The 20,251-nt window shown below is 39.7% G+C and overlaps 1 protein-coding gene across 3 annotated transcripts; it reads left to right on the top strand.

The window, feature by feature from the left end:
• The first annotated feature begins 69 nt into the window (after positions 1-69).
• Mkks (McKusick-Kaufman syndrome) lies at positions 70-18,251 on the top strand. Of its 3 annotated transcripts, none has more exons than XM_021152862.2 (6): positions 70-231; positions 5,773-6,000; positions 10,349-11,733; positions 14,193-14,368; positions 15,838-15,948; positions 17,311-18,251. In XM_021152862.2, the coding sequence occupies exons 3-6, from the start codon at positions 10,749-10,751 to the stop codon at positions 17,749-17,751; spliced, it is 1,713 nt and encodes a 570-aa protein (XP_021008521.1). In that variant the 5' UTR covers positions 70-231; positions 5,773-6,000; positions 10,349-10,748; the 3' UTR covers positions 17,752-18,251. The 3 variants fall into 3 exon arrangements, with proteins under 3 accessions (XP_021008521.1, XP_021008514.1, XP_029328237.1); XM_021152855.2 differs by having other exon boundaries at positions 70-468; XM_029472377.1 differs by lacking the exon at positions 70-231 and adding an exon at positions 238-468 and having other exon boundaries at positions 10,349-11,271; positions 17,311-18,211.
• Positions 18,252-20,251: the final 2,000 nt, after the last annotated feature.

Here is a 20,251-nt window from a genome sequence, read left to right as displayed (position 1 = left end):
GTTTAGGGCGTCCTGAGAGAGGTGGGAATTGACAATTGAGTGACAGGACAAGGCGCCTTGTGATTGGTCAGAACAGAGGAAACGCCACCAAGGACTGGTAACAGCTTCGTTCGTTCTACAAATACCTTTCGAGAGAGCAGAGAGCCGCAAGCTCTGCCGCCTTCTTGGTGCTGTGATGTGGTGTGACCTTTCAATTTTGGTAGCGCGCACAGACAGAATACACGTCTGCCCGTAAGATTTCCGGTGACGGCCGCAGCTTTCCTTTGCGGGAGCTTCACGCAAACCCCGGAAGAGGGGCGGGGGAAGGAGGGAGGAGTGCGCGGGAGCTTAGAGGTGCGCATGCGCCTTCTTGCCGCGCAGGGCAAAGGTGGTGGCGCTCCGCTGCGTGGTTGGTTGCTGTGCAAGCGCGGTTTCTGGCTTCTGGTGGTGAAGGCGGCCTGACCTAGAGGTGCAGCTGCTGGTGGGCAGGTGAGAGGGTCCAGGCCGCTGGTGGAGAAGCCAGCCTGCGGCCTCACCGCGTCCCCGCACGGAAAGGTCGCGAGTGGTTGGGACAAGGGTATTTGGGGGCGGGGATACAGAGGCACCTGGCTACCGGCTTGGCCCAAGGACAGCTTTCAAAGTAGCTTCAGAGCGGGGCGGTGGTGGTGCACACCTTTAATCCCAGCACTTGGGAGGCAGAGGCAGGCGGATTTCCGAGTTCGAGGCCAGCCTGGTCTACACAGTGAGTTCCAGGACAGTCAGAGCTACTCAGAGAAACCCTGTCTCGGGGGAAAAAAAAAAAAAAACCAGCAACAATAAAAACAAAGTAGCTTCAGGATGCATCTATCTGATGGTGGATCAGTGTGAGTTAGGAGGAGTGACCAGTATCAGGTAGAGTTTGAATAGAGCTTCCTCAAACTCACATGCACAAGAATTGTAACTGAAATGACAGGCCCATAATGCCACAGGAACTGGAAATACCTTTAAAGTGCACGTTATTTAGAGTTGCTGGCATCTTGAGAAAGCTATAAGTGGACACGTTGGGGGAAATGAACAGCCTAAACTACTCAAGGCAAGCAAGAAGGCAGTTGTCATTCTGGAGTTTCACCCTCAGATTGTCAGCCAGTTTCCGAGATTTACGTATCTCTCATCATTTCTGGCTTTTTCCCCTTATTCTCTGAACATGACCCAGGCACCTCAGTGGACATAGAGTCTGGTTAGTGTCTGTTGATATCAAACATGCACCACCTGCCATGGAGAGATTACCCCAAATAAGCAACTACTTATAGTTTGGATGTGAGGTGGTCTGGAGGTTTTTCGTTCTTGTTATTTACTGGTTTCTATGTGATAACACTGGAGTGTTATAAACATGCAGAATAATCATTATAATGTGATAGGTTATGAGATTGAGGCAGGAATTAATTTTCTGAAGATAACTAATTTGTAATAGAAGTTAAAGTTGATTGTCATGTTTGCTCAAAGTTTCTGGCATTGCCTAACATCTCTGTATGTGTAGATTAGGTATGCAGAAGTTCACACACCTGATCACTTGCCAACTCTTTATTAACTGTCCTCAGACAAACATAAGTGATATCCATTCTGTCTTTGCAGCTTTTCTGTGCTGTAAAAGTTTTCTTATTTCCTTCATTGCTTACCTGGCTTCCACACTTTCAAACACACACACACACACACACCCAACCACAAAACCTGTTTCTTGAGAATCTGAAATTTTATTATTTAACTTAATTTTTTGTTTCTTTCTTTGTTTTTTAGAGACAGGGTTTCGCTGTGTAGCCCTAGCTGTCCTGGAACTCACTCTGTACACCAGGCTGGCCTCGAACTCAGAAATCCACCTGCCTCTGCCTCCCAAGTGCTGGGACTAAAGGCGTGCGCCACCACTGCCCGGCTGAATATTTTATTTTCATTTTCTTGTCTAGCATAATGAATTGGAGGCCAGCACAGATTACATGTGAGCCTGTCTCATGGAATCTCAACAACAACATTTTTTTTTTTTAAGGCAAAGGAGAAACACATCCTCCCTTTTCAGGTGATGAAAGAACAGTACCAGTCCTTACCTGTCTGTCACTGAGTCCAGGCTGCGGCAGGAGCGTGCATTGCACAGCAGGTTCTTGACATGGAACTCATTAGTACTCTTGCTATGACTTAGCTGAGGCAGTACAGGTGTAAAGAGGATTGAGGGGAGATTTGAAGTCCAGGTGGTAGGAAGCTATAGTTCATTCCTTTAAGTTATTGCTTTATGACTCAGCCACATTGACCTGGTTTACTCAATTTTCTGAAAACTAGTTGGGAAAAACTAAATCTGGATGGCCTTTGTATGCTGTAATAACAGATTAAACTGTAACCCTGTTAGAAGTATAAAGGTTTTCAGTGACTATGGAGGTCACTAAAACAGTTGCCTGTAAACTCAGCTTTAGGACTTCCTGAGAATCATATTAAATGTTCCTCGAAACTACCCTGGAGTTTGGCTTTCGGTGGTTGTTCAGCCTGAGAATTTACATTTCTACTAAGTTCCCCAGTGACTAGTGCTACTGATAATGAGACCACAAAACAAGAAAGTCATTCAGAGGTCCTAAGTGTCATCACTGTGTCTTAGGAAGATCATCTGAGATGCCAGGATGTGGACAGTCTTGAAGAGTGAGGGGAAATGCAGAATACATTATATCCAGATTTCTGAGTTGGATAGCTTAGTATATTTTTAATCTTGTATTGTTTGCAATTATGTATAGATGTGTGTCTCCTTGTTCGATATGTGCACTGAGTTGCAGGTGCCCTTAAAGACCTAAAGGTCTTGTCAGATCCCCTAGAATTAGAGTTGCAGATGGATGTGAGTCACCGGATTTGGGTCCTCTGCAAAAGCTTTTAGCTACTGAGAGATCTATTTCTCCAGCCCTGCTTTCTCTTTCTTTTTTCTGATCCCCCTCCCCAATAATATACAGGTATAACAGCACTTTGGAAGGAAAGAAAGTTTGTTGCTGTTCATGACTCAGATCAGTTTGGTTTTTGTTGTTTTAATTAGTTGTGAGACAGTTTCATGTCATCTAAGTATTTGCTCTTTTGCTGAAGGATGGATGACCTGGAATAATGCTATCTTCTCAATGATTCTCTTGTAGTTCCTAGTCCTGAGATTACAACCATTGTTTCTTTATAGTGGAGAAAAATGGTCACAAGCATGCAGAGGAAGATGACCTTTAAGAGTGGTAGGTTGACATAGAAGAGGGACCAGTAGTGTTGGAACTGACAGCAAATGAGACTAGACCATAGGTAACAGAAGTACCGCTTACTTACTCTAGGCAGTAGGGAAGGTTAAAATGAGAGCTAGAACAAGTACATTTTTACAGACTGGACAAGAAATAGAGGGTATTAATATCCCATACAAAGGTAGAAAAAAAATGAAAATCTCAAAAAGGATGAAGGGTAGAAATTGGCCCTTTGAATTTAGAGACGGAGAAAAACCCTGCTGTCACACTGAGGGCCAAACAACTGGACATTTAATCCAGAACAGTCTGCATGATTTCCATTCTCTTTCCCCTCACTAGTGCTAAGGCCAGATGACAATCAGGATAATTATAATTCAGATATAATAATATTAGATGATAATTTTAAAAAATCAGTGGAATGGAATGGGAGACATCTGAGACAGCTCTAAATCACTGTGTCCTTTCTAATGAATCAGAGACTGCCAGAAGGTTGGTGCTTCTCAGGCATTAATCAGTTGCATTTTAGACTTTATAGTTAGTGACATGCTCATATAAGGCTTTCAGTATTGTTTGGTTTTAATTACCTTTACCGACAACAAATAGATTTCCCCAACTTAGATGTTGATCAAGCTGTCCTTGAGTGGTGAGAAAAGCAGTAAGATTGTAGAGTGGAAACTGGAGAATTCAACTGCAAACCATTGGCTCACTGAGAGTAGAAGTTTAGTTTTAATTTGGTGTATGTGTGTTTACACGACTAGAAAAGTCTAACAAAATTTGTGCCATTTTAGGGGAGATGTCTACAAAGTGTGGGGGAAGGGCAAATCATTTTTCTCTTTGCCATGCTAGACAGGTTAGGAGTGCACACAGTATGGATTCCTTTCCTTTAAATCTGTAATTATACGGCACTATATGCTGCATGATGATTAAGTTCAGTTAGACATAGCTCTTTCTTCAAAGGTTGTTTCTTTAAGAGGAAAACTTTGAGGATCCTCTCTTCTAGCCATTTTTTTCAGTTGTGCCTGGTGTCTACACTAAAGACCAAACTTGGACTGTTGCTTAAATTGAAAATAACAACTTTTTTTATAAGGACAGTAATTTTAAAAGAACTATTCAAGTCAATGACTGAAATTCACAACTATCCAACATCAACATTTTCATTAAAGACAAAGTAATGGTGAATATCAGACATCCCAAGCACAAGAGCCAGGTCAATTAATTTTAAGAACCTCGCTGGTATTCTCTTCATGAGTATTTTGTTTTTCATATATTTTAAGCCGAAGGAACTCTTCACACTGCCCAGGATACCAGCAGATGGCGCCCAGGAAACCTCATAGACAAAATAAGAATCTCTTTTTTAAAAAGTCAAAGAACCCTGTATTCAAATGTTAGTAGAAAATAACTAAACAATTGTTTTAACTGGCACTGTTACAGAACAGAGAAATCTGATATCGAGACCCCGTGTTTAGGATTTTCTAGGACACGTAATTGCCTTTTCTCTCTCCATTTTACTGTCATTTCTTTCAACTTGGGAATGTAACAATCACATAAAACATGACTAAAGTCTTACTGGAGAATTGAAGAGATAAAATCTCCTAATGCAGAAGTGAAAAGAGGAGAGTTGCCATCATAGAAAAGAAATAGACTTTAAAGAAATAGACTTATGGTCTGATGTATGTAGCTCATTGTTGTCCCTTGGTGGCCCATATGGAAGGTTGCCCAAAAGACTAGAACAAGGTGGAGGTGTAACTCTTCGTTCAGGCAGTGTTCCTTCCGTAGTAAAGACGAGCTAGAGTGAATGGAGCTAATCTGAGCAGAATGGATGGTGTAGACACTTGTGCTCTGATTTAGGGCAGAATGGATGGTGTAGACACTTGTGCTCTGATTTAGGGCAGGTAGCATGAGACCATGGTCAACCTCTGCAATCCGTGGCAGGCTCAGAACACGAAATGTGATGCACTAGGCTCATTTACCGCTGTGACAAATGTCCCCACACAGTGGGAGGCGTTCATCTTCATCCCATTGTGGAAATTCTAGGTCAGTGCTACCAAGCAGAAGCTCCTTCTAAACTTTTGAATAATATCTTTTTTCTTTGTTTTGTTTCCATTTTTTCTAGACAGCATTCCTCTGTATATCCCTGGCTGTCCTAGAACTCACTGTGTAGACTAGGCTGGCCTCGAACTCCGATTCATCTGCCTCTGCCTCCTAAGTGCTGATATTAAAACTGCACTACCACCACCCAGCTTGAAAAATATCTTTATAGTCAACTTATTTTTTAAATTTGTGTATTAGTAATTATCTTTATTATATGTCTGCACACTGAATATGTTCCTGATGCCAGCCGAGACCTGAATGTTGTATCCCCTGGAATTGGAGTTACAGAATGGTTGTAAACTGTTTTTGTGGTTGCTGGGTTCCAAACCCAGGTCCTCTTCAAGAAAAGCAAGGCCACTGAGCCATCTCTCCAAGCTATAAGTGAAATTTTATTGAAATACAATATTGTTTGTGTTTGTTGGCATGATTTGAGACCATTTATGTTTTGGAGTTGATTTAATTTTCCCTTTTAATCTTTTCTTAGGTGTGCTGATGTCAACAGACTATGAGCTTTCAGAACCTCTGGAGAGAGTACAAAGTTCTGATGGTTATGGTACCGTTAATCGGGTTCATACATTTGGGGTGGCACAGAATCAAAAGCAGCCCTGTCTTCCAAGTTCCTAAGGACGATACCACGGAGCTGGATAGTCTGGGACTTGCAAGTCCACCAAAGAGCCAATCCTAGGAGAAGTAGCAGGCTTGCAGTTTTCAGGTAAGTTCATTAAATCTGGTCAACAGTGTATTATTTCCCAGGAAGAAAAAGACTAAACTGAAAATAAATAAACTGTTATTTTTTTTGTTAAGGTACATCCAAATAGCCCTTTTTTTTTAAAGACAAAAGTGGGCATATTTGTAGTTCAAAATAATTTATGAATAAAAATCACTGAAATCAAGAGGATGTGATTATATAATTCAAGGCTCTAATCCTTCATTCATAATCCCAAAATTTGAAAAGTTTTAAAAAGCAAAACTTTTGTGTAGTGACAATTGTGGAATTTCTGTGTCTTTAAAAAACACAGAAATAGTATAAGAAAGTGCTTTCCTTTGGATTTCAGGTGTGGAGATATGGGTCTGCTTCTGACTGTCCCTCAGCAGCTATGATTTGCCTGCTGAGCTAGCAGAGGCATGGTTTCTTCAACTGCAGATAGTTTCTGCAAGTGTGTGATATTTGGAATTCTGGAAACTCTTCAGAGAGCATATAAATGCTTGGGCCCCAGGAGGTGGGGTTGATGGTTCTTTGTGGGTGAGGGGGGTTGTGTGCCGTTTGTTAGTATTCATGCTCAAAGAAGAAACAAAAGGAAAGGAATTAGATTCAGGGATTTCTCTCTATCTCTGTCTTTTTCTCTCTTTCTCCTTCCCTCCCTCTTTCTATCCTTTTTCTCCTATCCATTGATATGGAGTCAAACTGGGAGGTGGGTTGGGAGAGTAAAAACAAAGTAACAAAAAACAGCTATGTATTTGTCAAACTCCTTTAGCAGCAAGACTTTATTTTGACTTGAGGCAATTGGAAGTATTTCTTCCACTTAATCCTAAACTTTAAGTTCTCTATAGAAATGCCTTCCATTCTGAGAGTTGTATTGAGTGTGGTACACACTAACTGTTTTTTTATTAGAGGACAGGGTATAGTGGCCCGCACCTGTAATCCCAGGATTTAGGAGAGGACACTAAGGCAGGAGGATTTACGTTAACATTTTACTTCCTGCTGCCCATAAATATAAAGTTCCTGTTGAGCTCTGTATGAACTAATAAACAGGATAAGTGAAGGAGCTTGTTTCCCTTGTAGTACACTGCCTTACAAAAATAGGCTATGGAGTACTGTGGTCCATGGCCTTAATTTACCAACTACTGTGATGGTCCAATCCATCTTGTCATTGGGCTACCCAATTATGCTGCTCAAATTCTGGACCATTTCTTTTCTGCTTCAATTTTGCCCCCTCAATTAGTCACTTAGCCCAGAATGTACTTGTACAGAATAGGTAAAGGAACATGCTATCTGCCTTCCAAACGCATCAGTGCTCTGGCAGTTTGAGTATCTGCTATCAATTTAAGCAAGTGGTTACAGTATGTACTCCATGGCCATCACCATGTCTGCAGTGTTCAGTGTCCCTTCTTGCATCTTTCTTAGTCGGTGCTTATGTTGGATTTTGACGTGACCCAAGTAGTCTTTGGTGGAAAGCTCAGCTTGGGTAATTTTTGCCTCAGGCCTAAAATGAGTCAGTTTTACAAAGAACCCTAATTCTCTTTAGGAGAAAGTAGTCTGCAATCTATTTTTAGTAACACTTTACATTCTCTTGATTTAGAAAGCAAAATTTTGTTGATGCTTCAGTCATCTATAGATTAGAGTGGGCCAGGCGGTGTTGGCACACGCCTTTAAATCCCAGCACTTGGGAGGCACAGGCAGGCAGATTTCTGGGTTCATCAAGACCAGCCTGGTCTACAAAGTGAGTTCCAGGACAGCCAGGGCTATACAGAGAAACCCTGTCTCGAAAAAACAAACAAACAAACAAAAATTAGAGGGTCTGATGGTACATGCAGCAATCCTCACATGTCTGCAGAGAAGAGGCTCAGGAGTAAAATGTTCCCCTTGACTACCTAGGATATTTGAGGCCAGCCTGAGCTACATGGGACCCTTTCTCGAGAAAGTAGGAAGACGATTTAAAATTTTATTAAAAATAACTACTATTGTAAAGATTTTGCTGAATCTAAAATAACCGTTGAAATAATTCTTCAATCTTCACCTTGTTGTCAGGATTTCATGCCTCCCAGCATGGACTTTACTCCCTAGGCTTACGTGGACTGCTGCTGCACACATGCATCTCCACTGGGATGTGATGACATTGTGTGGTGCAGAGAATGTGACAAGTCATGACCCCCTTTTCTCTTGGACGGCTAGGACATTCTTTAGGGCTTCTGTGTTTATTTGCATTGATCAACATTTTGGTGAGCATTAGTTAACTAGGGACTCTAACAATAATAGACTAGTACTTAAAACTATAAAATTAACTCTGACTTTAACCGAGTCTTATAGCATAGTTTGTATACTAATATAGTTGTTTTGCAGATTGATTCAACTAAATGCAGACTGTACTAATGAGTTTGTGCAGTGGGAATACTAGCAACTACTGATTTAGTTTCTTGTCCTGTTGCTTTAACAAAATATCCTGACAAATTTAAGGGGGGAGGGAATTTTTTTATTTTTTGCCTTACAATTTCAAGCTAGTTCTTTATTGTGCAGAATCTAAGGTGACAAGAACTTAAAGTAGCTAGTCTCATATCCACAGTCAAGAGCACAGAGCACTGACGCACCCAATTTTCTTTCATTCTCTCTCTCTCTCTCTCTCTATATATATATATATATACACACATATATGTATATATATTTATATATGTATATGTGTGTGTGTGTTTATATATGTTAATTTTTTTTCTAAAATCCTTTCCTTAGAGAATGGTACTACTCACACTGCAGGTCTCTCACTAATTGAGTAATTACCCCATTGAGTTTCCCATCACAGTGATTCTAGAATGTGTCAGGCTAACAGTTAAAATTAACCATCATAGCTATCTTGCTGTCATGTTATGTACAGACAGGATTTTATCTTTATACATTCCTGTTCAAGCGTAGTTTCAAAGCTAAACAATGATTTTTTTTTTAATTACACCAAATAAAGAAATTTTAAAATGTGGGGTTTTTTGTGTTTGTTTGTTTGCTTGTCTGTTTTTAAGATCCTAGAAGAATAAGGACTTAGGTTTGGGTTATTTGGTTGTTAGTGGTTTTTTTCCTAATTGAAAAATAATTTTTTTATACAATATATTCTGATCATAGTTTCCCCTCCCTCCCAGATCCTCCTTACCTACCTATCCAACTCAAGGCTTTCTCTCTCTCAAAACAAACAGGGAAAAAAAAAGAATTAAACCAACAATGCAAAGAACCATGCATGTCAAGACATATACAAACAAAACCCAGAAGATGCAGAGGCCATAAAGTAAATGGCCAATAACGTTTTTTTAAAATGCAACGTGAGACAAAAAAAAAAAACTATATATATACACACACTCTCTCTAATGAATTCTTTTTATGTTGCCCATCTGTTAGCCATGGGGCCTTATGTGTGGTTTGTGGAACTCTCTGAAAAAGTAGTGTTTCCTATAAACGTAGTTGTCAGCTGGAGATAGCTTCTGGGTTAGGAATGGGAGCTTATGTCTACTTTTCCTTCTCAGCACTGGAAACCCTTTTGTTTTGGACCTGTACAGGCACTGTGCAAACTGCCACAGTTGCTGTGAGTTTATGTGTGTGCCATACTACTATGTCTGGAAGATATTTTTCTTGGGAGTCATCCATCACCTCTAGCTTTTATACTCTTTCTACCTTCCACGAGGTTCCTTAAGTCCTAAGGGAAGTGGTTTGATGAAGATTTCCCAGTTAGGATTGAGTGTTCCAAGGTCTCTCATTCTCTGCACAGTTTCCACTTCGGAGTCTCTGAGTCCTTGTCTACTCCAGGAAGAAGCTTCTCTGATGACAGCTGAACAGGATTCTAATCTATGAGTGTAATAGGAGTCACTTTATTGCCATGATCTCTTAACAGAATAACTGGGTTTTCCTCTAGGTTAAGTATCTATTTTCAGGTTATTGACCACTTTGGCAGTGTCAGGCATGGGTTCTGTTTCATGAAATGGACCTAAAATCCAATCACGTAGTGTTTGCTTCCTCACATGGTTGTACCACTAGTGCACCAGCAATAGTGCAGACAGGTCACTGTTGGAGGTCAAAGGGTTCGTAGCTGGGTTGATGTTTATCTTTCTCTTAGGGTATTGTGCAGAGGACCTTCTACTACTGTGAACACTAGTCAGTAAGGGTGAAAAAGCCTCAGTTTTCTAATGGGCCATTTGTCTTCTAGAAGCAAAGGAGTATTCAGTCCATTGGGTTCCCTTTCTCACTTCCAGTAGGCTTGTGACAGTTAATATTCTTTTTCTTAAAATGGAGCAGAGTATTAAAATTACTAAATTTGCTACCTATACAGTATTATGGAATTATTCTAAATTTTTTTAATTTCTTATAGAAAGAAGCAACTTTGAATGTGAACTTGATAATAAAAGAAGAAATGAAAAAGCCCAGTTGGATTAGAAAGAACTGGCTTCTTGTGGCTGGGGNGACTTTCATAGGCGTCCATCTTGGAACATACTTTATACAGAGAATTGCAAAAGAGTCTGTGAAGTCTGAGGCCAGAGACAGACAAAAGAGTGTTGAAGAATGAAGCAAAATAAAGACTTTGCATTATTAATGTCATTAAATTAATCTATGCTGGTTATTGTCTGAAACCACTTGATTTTTTAGCTGGTAATGCTGCATGTGCAGACTCATACCTGGAGGTCTTTAATGTTCAAACACATGACAGTGCAATAAAATGAAAACCATATGAACAAACTGAAGCTGCCTTCACAAGTTATACCTGAAGCAGGATGTCTCGGTTAGAAGCTAAGAAGCCATCGTTGTGTAAAACTGAACCATTGACAAGTGAGAAAGTCAGGTCCACACTTTCTGTCTTGAAAGGAGTCATAGCCTCATGCTATGGCCCTTCAGGGAGGCTGAAGCAGCTACACAATGGATTGGGAGGTTGTGTGTGCACAACCTCACAGTCCTCAGCCCTGCTTCGAAACCTTTCAGTCACCCATCCCGTATTAAAAGTCCTAACGTCATCCGTGCAGAATCACGTGTCCTGCTTCAGTGACTGCGGCTTATTCACAGCCATTCTGTGCTGCAACTTGATTGAAAATATTCAAAGACTAGATTTGACACCCGCAACTGCCATTAAATTAAATAAATACCTCTTGAGTCTCTGTACCAGTTATCTCAAGTCTGAAGCCTGCAGTTGTCGAATCCCAGTTGACTTCAGAAGTACACATACCTTTCTCAGCTTGGTACACAGTATCTTAACAAGCAAACCAGCCTGTATGCTCTCCAGAAAGGAAACAGATCACATAGGTGCTTTGATTTTGAAAGCTTTTTTACTTACAATTCCAGAAAGTACAGAAGAACGAATGGTTTTAGGGAGGAGTATAATTGTTCCCTTAAAGGGCCAAAGAGTTACAGATTCTACTGTATTACCTGGATTACTCATTGAAGCATCAGAAGTTCAACTAAGGAGGTTATTACCCACTCAAAACTCAAGTGACCTTAGGGTGGCACTCTTCTGTACATCTTTATCTGGAGATTTTTCTAATGCTGGAGAAGGAACAGTGGTGGTCCATCACCAAGTGTCCCTTGAGAATGCAGTTTTAGAGCAGTTGCTTAATCTAGGAAGGCAGCTAGTCACTGATCATGTAGACCTTGTCCTGTGCCAAAAAGTAATACACCCATCTTTGAAACAGTTCCTTGGTGAGCATCACATTATTGCCATCGACAGAGTTGGAGTGACTCTGATGGAATCTCTAAGCAAAGTGACAGGTAAAAGGCTTTCCTGGCTTTTGCCCATTGAAGTTAATGTATCACCCTTTCTGAGCAGAGAGGTTTAGTTTGTGTTACTGTTAATACCTTGAACAGTTTTAGAAGCCACCAACTTTACAGCATTTATATCATCTGTAAGCATGTCTGTTTCTAGAAAAGATCCCATTGCCCAGTTAAAAACTAGGATGGTGGTGGCCATTCCCAACCTCAGGTGTAGTCTGTTCTGATCTGACCCTCAGATATTTCATAGGCAGTTGAAAAGTCTAACATAATTATAAGGTCTTAAATTTACAAAGCTTTTAAATCCTTTTACATTCAGGAGATGGTTTTTCTAGCTGGAATGCTTCATTTTCTTCACTTTTATTATAACTCCAAGAAATATATCTATGCTGGACATTTACCAAGAATATCTATAGCTGAGTTCTTAAGATCAAAGGGCACTCTTTACTGTCAGGGATACTAATAGGCCTGGCCCTCAGACCTTTAAAATGATTTGGTGAGTAACAATCACAAACTCGGCAGGCAAAGCGCACATACGTGGTTATGACAAAAATAAGTTGAATTCCTGATTTGAGTCATCTCTCAAATCAATGTCCCCATAACTGCACTGACAAATTATCAGTTACGTTCATATTGATTGCAGTGGTTGCCTTTTGCTGAACAAAGTCCACCTATGTTTTGGGGCTAGTCATAAAGTTCTGACCACAAGCTATCACACCTGCCTTGTGAGTTACAACCTACTGAATTAAAGGTTCACTAAAAACCATGTATTCCAAACATTGGATATTGTCAACCTAATGACCACCAAAATGAAAGTTACTAAGAACATGCAAATAGTTATTTGGAATTCATTTTGTATGATCTAAATTATCTACTAATTTGCATTAGTTTAACTGTTTGCCGCTTACTTCACCCAGTACGTTGGCTATTCTGGATTTGTAAATTAAAGTGTGGGATGTTTTCCTATAGCACCAGTGCTATGGGAAGCAGGCACTGGTTTTCTACACTAGTCCAAAATTATTACTTAACTCGGATACCTAGAACACAAAATGAAAATTCCAACTCCTAAAATTTTCTGGTATCTGGACATGATAGCACATACCTAATTCCAGCACTTGTGAGGAAGAGACAGGATTATCAAGATCCTCAGTCCTCGTCTACATAGCAAGTTCAAAGACAGCCTGGACTAACTCTCAGAAAAACAAATCTGGACTCCAAAAAAGTGAATTACTACAAGTTATAGTTTTGATATTCAAATGTTAAGTGTTATTTCTTACAGAAGTCCGTGTAGATTCCTTATATAACTTAACTACCTCTAGAGGTTTTGCAAATATTCAAATCACCTTTATTTATATATTAATTTGTGATCTATGTAAGAATCAAGTTAAGAACAGTATAGTGAAATAAGTATGTTATATTCTTTATTTTTGCACTTGCATACCTATTTACATTAAAAGAAAAACTTGTAGGCAAAAGGGAGTTAGTGACCTAAAGAGAGCCAAATGACTTCTTTTAAAAATGATTTTTCTGACCCTTTTTCAAAAGTAATGAGGTCCTTAATGTGGTTCTTCTTTTTTTTTTAAGCAGGGGATCCTGGACTTTGTAAAAATATGTTCATTTTTTTCATGTGCCCTTTCCTGAACATTCAAAATAGCTTTTAACAGATGTTCAGATAGGTAAGACTAGGCATGTAGCTTAGTGGCAGAGCATCTGCCTAACATTGACATGACTGGGTTTAATTCCTAGCAACACACACAAACACATATATACACATACAATTAAATGAATAAATAATACCAATCTGCCTAATTTTGTTGACCTGGAAAGTCCTGACCCCACTGTGAGTTAAATCCTGGCAGGAGTTCCGAGACAGTATAAAGCAGAGAAGGTAAGCTAAGCACTAGCATGCACGCATACGTCTTCCTGTCCTGACTACAGGAATGGCTGCTTTGAGCTCTTGCTTCTGTAGCTTCTCTTCTGTCATGAGCTGTGCTCCAGAATAACCCTTTCCCCCTTAACTTGCTTTTGATGGAGGATTTTATTACAGCAATGGAAAAGTAACTATGACAAAATCCATAAACAAAAGTAGCCCAAACAAGCAAAGATGGCCACATGTACATTTGTAATTTAGCATTCAAAAGGCTAAAACAAGAGGATTATTGCATGTTCATCTTGGTCTACATGGTGAACTCCAGGCTAGCCAGGACTACATAGAAAAATGCCATGCCAAAAAGAAGAGGAGGAAGAGGAGAAGAAATAATATTTAAATAGCAGAATGTAAATTTCAGAGATCTAAGAAGGTGCATTTTATCCTATATTTCATATTTTTAGCTTTGGTGGAGTCCCTTATATTAGCTAGGAATTAATGTTTGTTGGTTTGTTGATATTTGTTTTAAGGGTCTCATTTTTGCTTATACAAAACATTTTTGTTTATATTTTTTTATACTTTACAAATATAGGAGCAACACCTATTGGTTCTCTAAACCCAATAGTTTCTACTACTTATGGAAGTGTGAAAGATGTGTGCTCTGCAAGATTTGGCTCCAAACATTTTTTCCATCTTCTTCCTAATGAGGCCACTGTCTGCAGCTTGCTTCTCTGCAGCAGAAATGACACTGCCTGGGAGGAGCTGAAGGTAGGTGGATTCCAAGGCCTTCAGCAGGGATGAAGCAGTCATGCAAAGGGTCTGCAGGGTAAGGTCTGGGTTGTTTGTTTTGGTTTTTCATATTTTTCTATAATTTCCACAATAATATAAATAACGAGACCAAAAGGGACAGAAGGAGGGCCTAGCAATATAGCTCAAAGGTAAAACATATGCTTGATACATATGAGCACCAATCCCAGGACCATAGGAGGGCAGAGACAGGGCAAAGGCTCGAGTAAGCTAATTTAACGGCTGCTACAGTAAACTTGGAATATAGTGTACCATCTGTCATTTCTGCACTTTGTAAGAAACCTGAAAGTTCTTAATAGGAAGTTTTTCTGAGAAATTAATTTGAATTGTATACAGTATCCAGTCTTTGGGCATAGCAATACCACATTGCCATCTACGAACACGATGTGCTACATTCATAGCCATCCTGGGAAGCATGTCACCCGTGTGCCTCAGGTTGAACATGGCTGGACTGAGTAGTACTGGTAATGCGTATGAGTAATTCAGTCAGAAAGTGGATTTCCTAATCATTATCCATCTCCCACTTCTGAGTAGAGTTTATTGTTTTCTGTACATTTTATATAAGGGAACTGACAGCATAGGAATTGATCATGGGTTTAAAGATTCGCATATGCTTAAAGATTCATCCTTAGTAAGTCAGAGATTTCTACACTTGATCTTAGCCAAAAGGCCGAGAAGCGATAAGTCAGAGATTTCTGTTTTTTACTTATTACTTAGTACTCACTATCATTTCTAAAACAGTTTATACAATTGTATAACATTCATACACCTTAAGACTTATTTTTATGAAAATACCACCAAGCCTCGTTAATGGAGATATTTTTAGGCCATATGTTTATGAGCAAAGTAGATGGAAAGAAAATATTAATCTAATTCTATGAAAGAAGACCCTTGTGTCCTTCATTCTCTAGTCATTATTGGAAATGTGAATTAGTCACATTAAACCTTTGATAAACTAGATGTCGTTCTTTGTAAATTAAAATCTGTTCCTTTACACTACTGAGATAACTGAGTGGGTAAAAGCACTGAATACCAGGCCTGATGACTTGAATACAGTTCTCAGGAGTCACATGAGGGAAGAAGAGAACTGACTCCCACAAGTTGTCCTCTGACCTCCACACTTGTACCAAAGCACATGTGCACACTGACCTACATACACACAAGATAAACATAACTTTTTTAAGTTAAGACAAAATCTGGGTACCTACCACCAAGCTAGATGACTTAGGTTCACTTTGTAGAACCCACATAGTGGAAACTGTCCCCTGACCTCTACTCATGTGTCCTGGCCTGCCCTTTCTCTTACCACACAGAGAGAGAATTGAAAATTCAAAAACCTGGCTCCAAGTTCACAGTCTAAGATGCTATGAGAGTGTGGTGTGCGTTGTATACTAGCGTGAGATCCCAACTTTAATTTGTTTCTTCCTTAGCTCACATGTCAAACAGCAATGCACGTCTTGCAGTTAACAATCAAGGAACCATGGGTTTTATTGGGAGGTGGCTGTACAGAAACACACTTGGCTGCATATGTCAGACACAAGGTAAGCTAAATATCCTCTGTACGTTATCTGAATTTTCAACAATTTTTGTTTTGTGAGACAATGGCCAAATCATAATACTCTAGGAACCTTTGATACTTAACTTTTCAAAACTCAGATAATGTGGTTGATTTCAAGAAAGTAATATTTATAAATACAAGATGCTAAATTGATTGTGTTGGTTATTATGATTCTAATATAACAAATGATCATGTTCTTTGAGCATTGTCTATGTAAGGCATGTTAAAGCTGACATTCTGTTACTGGGAATTCTGAAATTCTCCAGCATCTGATGTTCTAATGCTCAAAGCAAAAGGGCAATATAATTTTAAACAGATCTCAGGTGTTTAGCTGGTATGATAAGTACTTCATCAGTCTTGAGCAGTTTTGCCTGGTGTGCATTGTTTGTTTTTAAATCATAAAATTGTCCTTTATATATTTAAGGAGTGACCACAGGTCAGCCATTTAGAATAAGCTGATGAAAGAGTTAATTCCTTCATTCTGTCACATGACCAGAAATACAGACTTTTCCTCTGGCCAACCATGTTAAAGTTTACAGCCTAGCAGGTTGACTCATACAGGTCAAGCAGCACTGTTGACAGACGCTGAGTGATAAAGCTCACTAACTTTATGAACAAGGTTTTGATCAAGTATCCTATTTTTCTGGAGCATTTTTGTAAATGTTGCTTTGCTTTCCTCAGACGAAGGGATGAATGAGAGCCATACCCAAGCTGTGCAAATGCATGGCTTGGGTTAAGCCCAGAGCATTTTTTTCTCTGTTCTAATTATCCCTAGGCCTAGGCCTGGAAGCTTCTAGCAATCGAATCTTCTAAGCTAACTGATTTATCTAGCTTCTCTCAGCTTCTGTCTGAATTGCTCTGCTTGGCCTTGCACTAACATTGGCAATCTGTTCTAATCTTCTGACTTGTTCTGTCTTCACCTGTGTCTACCCTGTTCTTTTTCAACCTGACTCTGTAAAAACTGCCATACACACACACCGCACTCCTTCTGTCTCTCTCTCTGCTCTTACTAGCCTCTCTTTTCTGTGCTGTTGTTATGAGAGTTGGGCGTATCCTATCTCTAATTCATTCTGTCATATCTCTCTCTGATTCATCACTTTGTCTGCCCCTCAATTACTTGTCACTTTCAAACATGGCTTCTTCCTTCTACAAACTAACCTTACCTTCACTGTTAGGGATGAAAGGTAAGGGACTCAGGGCATGTCTGTATTCCAGCCAGATCATATAGATTAAGAGGGTCTTTGAATGTGATCCCTTGTCAGAGCAGCCATGTTGCTGGATTAAAATTCCTCTACACATTTTCATATTAATTAATATGTATGTTTTCACTGGCCACCTTCTTTAGGTTCATCACGAGGCAGAAGCTATTGTCAGAGATGATGGGTGTTCTCAAGCAAAGCTGCATGTTGCTGCTGAAGCATTTTGCAGTGCTCTGGAGTCCGTTGCTGGCTCTTTGGAACATGATGGTGGTGAAATCCTCATTGACATGAAGTATGGACACCTTTGGTCCTGTCAAGCAGATTCTGCCTCTGTTGGTAACTGGTCAGATACGCTGTCACGGTGTGGCTGTGGTTTGTACAACAGCCAAGAAGAGCTCAACTGGTCTGTCTTAAGAAGCACTTATCATCCTTTTGCACCACAAACCTGCCTTCCACAGGCAGCTTTGGGCTCAGCCAGTAACCTGACTGTGGACTGCTTCACTGCCAAGCTGAGTGGCCTACAGGCGGCTGTAGAGACAGCCAATTTGATTTTAGATCTTTCATATGTCATTGAAGATAAAAACTAATGTAAGAGAATGGCATATATATGTTCTGAAGCAAACTAGTTGAGGTGTCTAAGAGAGCTTATTGTTCTCTCCCAAAGGCCTGTGCTCCATAGGTGAACAGATGACCTGTAAAAGTATACTTGTATACTTAAGGAAGATTACGGTTGTTAAATAGAAATGTATAGACTAATAAAAATTCTTGATGCCTTTATTATCATCACCATCACCCCACTTTTGGTGTCCTCACACACGTTGAAGTTTGGAGGTTTATGAACACTAAATAATAGGTCACCTGGGAAAATGGAAATTACCTTGATGCTGCTTCTCCAAGTTGTACCAAGAAGGGATGACCTGTACCTTTCCACTGGCAGGAGAGGAGTCTCCACTTTTCACAATACCATTGTTAGTTCTGTACATTAGCTTTTTGTAAAGCTTGATCCTTCCTTGATGTTACATTGCTGCTCTCATTTTAAATATTGTATGAATTTATTGGTATATTTTAATAAAATGATCTGTGTTCCTTAAAGTTGTGTATAATCTTTACTAAGAAATACTGGAAATGTAGCTAAGCTTGCAACCTCACCTACTCAGGAGGTCCGGGCTAGACCATTGCTCAAGCAGCACTTGAGCCCTGCCTAGGCAACTCAGTAAGACCCTTCTCAGAATCAAAAGGCAGGGAGGAAAGTAGAAGACAACACTTCTCTAATATTTGAAGAAAACTATTCAAATTCTAATGGTAAATCATGGCATGAGAATTCTTGATGAAAATAATTTCAGAGAAGGTCATTCTGGCAGAAATAAATGACAAGAAAAATAATCATAGGCACGTTGTTGTGATTAAAAGTAAGAAAGGTGGCTCAGCAGTTAAGAGCACTGGCTGCTGTTCCACAGGACCTAGGTTCAATTTCTAACACCCACATGGCAGCTTACAGCTGTCTGCAACTCTACTTCCAGGGGATGTGAAACTTTTTCTGGTCTCCACAGGTACCAGGCAGGCATGTAGATATCCATGCTGGAAAAACACACATACATATAAACTAATAAAGATTGACATCTGAGTACTACTTTAGCGGGTATGTCAGCAGACAGAGCAGGAACCCCTGATAGCTATAGAAGAAAAGAGGAAAGGCGATGCAGAAAAGAATGAATTTAGTGACTGTCCTGGGACTTCTGCAGGCCTCACTGGACATAGAGCAGTCAAACTACCAATCTTCAGGATTCCTTTTTAATTATCCCATGAATCAGCATCCTGTGAACCCATCCACTTAATTCTTAGGAGACAGCAAGCATACATTTTCTCTTAGTATTGCAAAAGAATTCAGAGATCAGCCTGCCTCTGTTAAGTACTAGCTAGGTGGGACGCTGTCCTGAAGTTACCATTTCTACCACAACTGGGCCTGGACTCCCTGTGTCCCAAACTGACCTTGAACTCAGGAATCTGCCTGCCTTTGTATCTCCCTTTGTATCTTTCTGACAAGCTGGCTCTGAGTGTAACTGCCTTTGTTAATTTAAATTCATAAAGCCCCTCATAATTCATACTACATCCTTATATTTTTGCATAGTTGAGAAATTACATATTTTTAAGCTCATGGTTTTAGAGTTCTTTCCACAGCCTTAAGGGCTGTCCTGAAGTTCCCAACTCTTACCATTTTGAAGAGACATAGCCATATCCCCGACCTCTGGACTTGTGCTGTTCTAATTATGATGGCGTCATTAACGCTAACAGGGAGGACATTCCTTGCATGGAAAGAGTCCTCCACTGCTAGTACTGGTTTCAGAAAATATGTACGTTATTACACAAACGAGCCTTACACCCACAGCAGCCATGGACACTCACGTAGGCTCACACTGGGGCCCTGTCCTAGGGACAAGAGCCATGTCACTCTGTCCCCATCAAAGCCACCCTGGGCTCTGCACTACACTGTAGTGAAATAGTCCGCACAAGGTTCTTAGATTGTGCATTATTGGTTTCTTCTGATATAGGAATCTTTGAACTCACTAGTTTGTATAAAATATATAGACATTACCATGAGAGAAGTATAATGTATTTCTATACCAGCCATCATATTGAGTCATTCTTTGTATGACTTGTAAGTAAAATAGCATTCCTTGACATCACATAAATCCTGCCTGCTGTTGTTGAAGAGTTTTGTGTATAAAATCTCAATCAAAGAAAGGCTTGTCAAAGCATCATATTAAGGTCTTCCTTTCTGGTACTATTTGGGAGATAGTCAAATCAATTAAGTAGGCCCTACAGACTTTCTAGCTAGGAAGTCTTTTCTCTAAAGAAAAAAAAGACAATTAAATAGTTATTGTCTTCATTTATTGAATGTAGTTATGTTTATATTTGGCAATAGTTGTATCCCATAATCCTTATCAACTTTTGCTACTTATCTACAAAATTCAAACTTATCACCCTGTATTTTAAATTGTAAATAAGTTGATTTGTTTCTTTATTGATAATAATTCTCATAAAACACTATGCAATCTTTGAAGACTACTCTTGTGTGTATATCAAGCC

This window comes from Mus caroli, chromosome 2 (assembly GCF_900094665.2).
Source record: "Mus caroli chromosome 2, CAROLI_EIJ_v1.1, whole genome shotgun sequence".
NCBI lineage: Eukaryota > Metazoa > Chordata > Mammalia > Rodentia > Muridae > Mus > Mus caroli.
This window is presented reverse-complemented; position numbering and strand designations above follow the sequence as displayed.

What these genes read in the sequence shown, in the direction of transcription:
- Mkks (XM_021152862.2), top strand. Translation starts at nt 10,749, where the DNA reads ATGTCTCGGTTAGAAGCTAAGAAGCCATCGTTGTGTAAAACTGAACCA. An exon ending in ATCTCTAAGCAAAGTGACAG is followed by an intron (nt 11,734 to 14,192) that starts GTAAAAGGCTTT and finishes TTACAAATATAG; the next exon opens with GAGCAACACCTATTGGTTCT. An exon ending in CTGCCTGGGAGGAGCTGAAG is followed by an intron (nt 14,369 to 15,837) that starts GTAGGTGGATTC and finishes TTTCTTCCTTAG; the next exon opens with CTCACATGTCAAACAGCAAT.